The sequence below is a fragment of the Cupressus sempervirens genome, chromosome 9 (assembly GCF_028749045.1).
Source record: "Cupressus sempervirens isolate cs-2001-9-10 chromosome 9, ASM2874904v1, whole genome shotgun sequence".
NCBI lineage: Eukaryota > Viridiplantae > Streptophyta > Pinopsida > Cupressales > Cupressaceae > Cupressus > Cupressus sempervirens.
This window is the reverse complement of record NC_143126.1, coordinates 689948812-689954356: the sequence shown is the minus strand read 5'-3', so window position 1 is coordinate 689954356 and position 5545 is coordinate 689948812. Positions and strand designations below refer to the sequence as shown.

General features: G+C 43.0%; 1 protein-coding gene across 1 annotated transcript; it reads left to right on the top strand.

Annotated features, from left to right (window-relative positions):
- The first annotated feature begins 2027 nt into the window (after positions 1–2027).
- LOC149540599 (uncharacterized) lies at positions 2028–3695 on the top strand. Its single transcript, XM_089802718.1, has one exon. It carries the CDS (start codon positions 2028–2030, stop codon positions 3693–3695), a length of 1668 nt encoding a protein of 555 aa, XP_089658844.1.
- Positions 3696–5545: the final 1850 nt, after the last annotated feature.

Here is a 5545-nt window from a genome sequence, read left to right as displayed (position 1 = left end):
TGGTCCTCTTGATTCTGAATGCCCAAAGGAGACTTTGACTACCATTCTGAAAGAAGGGGAAGGCGTATGACTCAATCCATTTTTGAGAGCTTGTCAGGATTGGCAAGACAACCTTGAGGATAGGGGTATCACTATAATTACAGGAAGTCTAAAATTATTGCATGCTACATAAGACAATGTTGATAAGATCATGGCAATTTTGAGGTAGGACTTTAGCATTATGGATGAGGTACGAGTTTGGAGCAAGGATTTGCAAATTCTACAGGCCATAAAAGGACAAAGGTACCACATTCTAATTGATTTATATACTAGAAAAGAGCTAGACATGATAGATGATTGGATAGAAAAGATTACAAAAGGAAATAAAGTGATGGAAACATTGCATGATGAGATACATAGGCTCAAGGACCAAGCTCGAGAGTGAATTTTGGAAGCAAAAAAGTTATATAGTGATGTATGCTTGGATATTTTTGAAGATGAAGAATGAGAGAAGCTTTTATCAGTTGAGGTAGTTGTAGAAAACTTTAGAAAGACATTAGAGGAAGCATCTAGTGATGAAGACATCAGGCAGGCCTTTAGGACAGAAGAAGCATTGTTAGAGTTGGATACCAAACTTGGGGATTTTGCAGAAACTCGAATTGAGGTGGACAACTACAAACAGAAGGTTAAAGATAAGTATGAGGCTTTGGATCTTCAACAAGGCGGGACATTAACCACCTCAATGCCAAGTTATTTCACCTTCACCTTGAACTTGCCACAGCTCTCCACCCAGACCTATGGATCAGGTTAGACACCTCTTCCTATGCTAGAGCAGTGGGGCGGCAGGTACAGTGCAGCATCAGACAAAAAGCCAAGTTTTGGTGCCTACTCCAATGTTCATGCAACTGTTATGCTTCCTCTTCGCGTGGCACTTCTCGGCTCTCTCCGGCCTATGACTCATCTCCTCGTTTGGCCTCTACTTTGGCTGATGTCCCCAGTGCAGTGGTTGACCACGCTAGCCTGTCTGCTCCTGTGCTTAGCAATCCTGTGGCCCCTCTTGCACCCACGGGTCCTCACCACTTGCATGGTCCAGACCGGTTATCTTCAACCCGGCGCGCTCCTTCCTCGCGATTCTTCCATCATCCCTCGCTGGTTGCTTCTTCACCCAAACGCTTGGCTCCAGCTCCGCAGAGCATCACTCCAGTGCCTTCTCCCATCTTGGACCCGCGTGTCTCTCCTCGGAGCGCTTCCAGCCCGGATCTTCTCCACTCGTTGGCGGCAAATAGGCGCAGATAGAACAGGGACCCCTTGGTCTTTCCAAACGTGATGTCCTCCAGTAATCGGCTGCAGCAGTCTCCCATCCATGGCGCGCTCGATCAGAGGTCCTCCCATTCTCAACGATCATCTTTGCTCAACGGATCTCTTCCAACTTGCACAGGTACGCCTCCTGTTCACGCGTCCTCCTCTTTCGTGCTTGAAAAGTCTCGCATTAAATCAGCAGATCATAGATTTGATAGATTGAGGTCCCCCTCACACCTACCACCCCACCTTATTGGTGCAGGTCATGTCACCCTAGGATGTGCCGACCTCATGTCAGTAGCCCCCGCAGCCGCTACCTTAGGCCCCAGTTTGACCTTGCCTGCGTCGTCTTCTCCTATCCCTTTGTCCTCCTTGCCTTCCCTTCCCAGTGAGACCTCCTCTCCTTTCACCTTTTGAGATGTCTCGCCCTCCTCAGTCTTGTTGTTCACTCCCCCTATTGTGCCTGTACCCCCGAGCTCTCCTCTTTCCACCTCTATGGTTCACGATTGGGAGAATAAAATCGTGGTCAATTTATCTAGTGCCAACATTGACCCGCTGTCCTTTAATTTTCTTAAGCGAGGTCTCAATTTTTCTTGCACCCCTATTGCCATCCCTCATGTCAAATTTTTGATTGAGATTGAGAATGCCATTAGTGGCCTACCTACGGATGTCGCCGAAGAAATTAGGCAAGATGTGCGGTGGCCCTGAGGCATGCCAAGCCACCCAAGCGCAATATCCCCAATTCTGAGATGCACGCCTTCCATGACTTAATTCGCAGCAATGACATTGTCATTACCAAAGTGGACAAAGGTAATGCCACTGTTGTGATGAACAGGCAAGACTACGTGTCTAAAGTTCTGGACTTACTCTCAGATCCGAATAACTACAAGATCCTTTCTCACAACCCTTGCTCTTTGATCCTTTCGAGAGTTAAGTCCAGTTTGGCCAAGTCCTCCTTTGATGAGTCAACAAAGAAAAAATTGTTGCCTTCTAAAGAGGTGACCCCTCACATCTATGGGGTTCCGAAAATTCACAAACGTGGCATCCCTTTAAGACCAATTGTGGATACCATTGGCTCTCCCACATACTTATTGGCCTCCCACCTTGCCAAGATCATCTCGCCTCTGCTAGGAAAGTCTGACTCTTTCATCAAAGACTCCAACCATTTTGTCCAATTCATTCAGGACACCAAGTTGGAACCTAGCGATATCTTGGTTAGTTTTGATGTGGTTTCCCTCTTCTCCAAGGTCCCCATTGTTGACTCCATCAATCTTGTCAAACGCAAGGTTGGGGATGAGATCGCAGAGTTGGTTGAGCTTTGTTTAAGATCCACCTTCTTCTCTTTCCAAAATGTCTTCTATGAACAAGTCGATGGAGTAGCCATGGGTTCGCCCCTCTCCCCGGTCATCGCCAACCTCTTCATGGAGTATTTTGAGGAGATGGCTATCCAGTCCTTCCCCCTCAAACCCAAATGGTGGAAACGATATGTGGATGACACTAATGTTTGTTGGCCACATGGGCTTGAGAACCTTGAACTATTTCACTCTCACATCAACAGTTTGGTCACCAACATTTCCTTCACCAAAGAGCTCGAATCTGACTATCAGTTGCCTTTCCTAGATGTCCTTCTTATCCGAAAGGCTGATGGGTCATTCGGTCGCAAGGTTCACCGCAAAACCACCCACACTGACTTGTACTTGCACGCATCCTCCCACCATCACCCCAGCCAGAAGGTTGGCATCCTTAAGACCCTCGCCCTCAGAGCTTTCAGAATCTGTGATGATGACAACTTGCATGAAGAGCTCACTCATCTTCATCAAGTATTCATGTTAAATGGATATTCTCACAAGCAGATCTTCGAGGCTATCAACCGAGCCAAGTCCTTCTTTCTTTCTAGATGTACCCTCAGTCCTCCATCCAACCAGCCTCCCCGGTTCACCACCCTTCCTTTTGTTGATGGAATCTCTCAAAAGTTGGCCAAGATCTTATCTAAAAAGGGTCTTCATACTGCTTTCAAACCCCTTTCGCAGTTACGTCATCGAGTTCCTCCCCTTAAGGACACCAAAGACTCTTTCCTCGACTCGAGAGTCTACAAGATTGAGTGCTCTTGTGGGGCCCCTTACATAGGGGAAACAGGCCGTTCTTTTCGTACCAGAATTCGGGAGCATGGTGCAGATATCAGACATGATAGAACCCATAAATCTGCCCTTGCTGAGCATTCTTCGGCCACCAAGCATCACATTTGTCTGGAGGCCGGCAAAATTCTTTCCAAGGAGGATAACTTCTTCAAAAGAAAACTTAAGGAAGCTATTGAAATTAACTATCATCCCATCAACCTCAATCGAGATGATGGATGGTCCATCAGCTCGTCTTGGCAACCTCTCCTGGGCTCGCTTAAGACTCAACATCACCCTTGACGCTTCTCGAGCTTTCCTGCCCCCTCGGGTATGTCCCCTAGCCTTCCCCCATCACTCCCCCATTCTGGCCCCACCTTGTGGTCTCCGAGCTCATCCCTCCTCATATTCTCTGTGTTCTTTTTTCAAGTTGCTTCCTGTTGTCTCTCCACTCCTTTTGCATTCCGTCTTAGCCCTCTGTGTCGCTCTAACCCTAGAGCTCTTTCCTGTGCTGGTGGTTTCAGCCTTGGGTCTTCCATCTTGATGTCTTATTTTTTATTATTATCCTCATTTATTTATTTATGGTTTGTTTTTTATCTCTTTGTGCTCGTTTTCTTTAATCTGGGTTAGTTCCAGTGTTGCGTTTGCTTCGCACTCTTGGCATATTTACGCATTTTCTTATAGTAGCTTTTTTAGTTCTTAGGTTCGATAGATTTATTTAGGTTTTTTGCTACTGAGCTTTTTATTTGGTGTATAGCTTCTTTGTTTTGGTATTAGGGCCTTTCTAATGTTTCTCTTCTTGTTCTTTCTCTTGGGGATATAAAATAATAAAGTAATATTTTTTGGCTTGTTCGATTTTTTAGATATAGTTGTATATAAGTTCTTATTTTTTGCACTTTCTTTTATTTATTTATTTTTTGTTCTTTTATATATTTAGGTTAGGGATTGAGCCTTCTTTTTATTATTATTATTTTAATACTTAATTTTTAAGTCGTAATTTTGTATTTTCAACGTCTTATAGTTACTTATTCTTTTTCATAATCGTGTGCTTCCTCCTTTTTTCTCGCTAATCCTTAATTTTTTAATTTTTTATTTATCTACTTATTTTTATTTAGTTATTTATTTTTTAATGCATATTAAAAATTCCTTTACATCTATGCCCATTATCTACATTTTTTCATGTGATTGGTTATTTTGTACCGGTTCTCTGGGTGGTTAGGTCTTTATTTTTGGTCCTCTTGGTCTTTGTGCCTTTCCCCCCCCCCCCCCCCCCCTCTCCTTTTAGGACTGCTTGTGGTGTCCTGGTCTGCTCATTCCATATTTTGATGTTCTCTTGTCCTGATGATGGATCATGTAGTATGATCTGAAACGTTGATGCTAAAAAAACTCACACAATCTAATCCAGAAACATTGCTCACATACTAATGGATTGTGGAAATCTGATTATGTTAGCTGCTAAGATTACTGAGATTATAGAGAAATTCAAGGGAAAATATCCAAATATATATCTTTAGGATGAAGATGAACAAAACCCAGATGCCAGAATTTCAATTTTGACACTTAGAAAATTTTTGAGATTTTTGACTTAGTCGAGGTCTGTAGCTCCACAGCTCCACAGGTCTGTAGCTCCGCATTTTCATGAAGCTCTGCAATTTAGAGGTGCACTGACAATTGACTTCCAGTTTCAAAAATAGCACTTTCCATGAATTGGAAATGCATTCTGATGGAAAGTTTAACACCGACACACATCAAGTGAAGGGGCAACTTCTATTTTTGGTGTCTTCATGCACTTCTACTTCGACTGATGGCTTCCTCCTATTTTCTCTCTCATGCTTTCATTGTTTTTGACATGTAAAGGGCTCATGCATCCAATTAATGAATAAAATATGGATGGAGTCCCTCTAAGAACCAGTTAGATTACCAGTTTGTATATATTTAGTTTGTTTTAATGTTTTAAAAGCATTTTATTGCATTAAGATATCTCTCACTCTCAACACAAATTGAGGAGATGATTTCTTATAAATACCGCATTGTAAAATGTAAAAAGGCCCGTAGTTATTATGCAATAAAATTATGCTTTTGGTGCTAGCATTTGGAGTGTAGTTATTCTTGCCTAAATGTGTCATTGTTTTATGGATTTTATTCATGAAATT

Coding starts and splice junctions, on each gene's coding strand:
- LOC149540599 (XM_089802718.1), top strand. CDS start 2,028: ATGCACGCCTTCCATGACTTAATTCGCAGCAATGACATTGTCATTACC.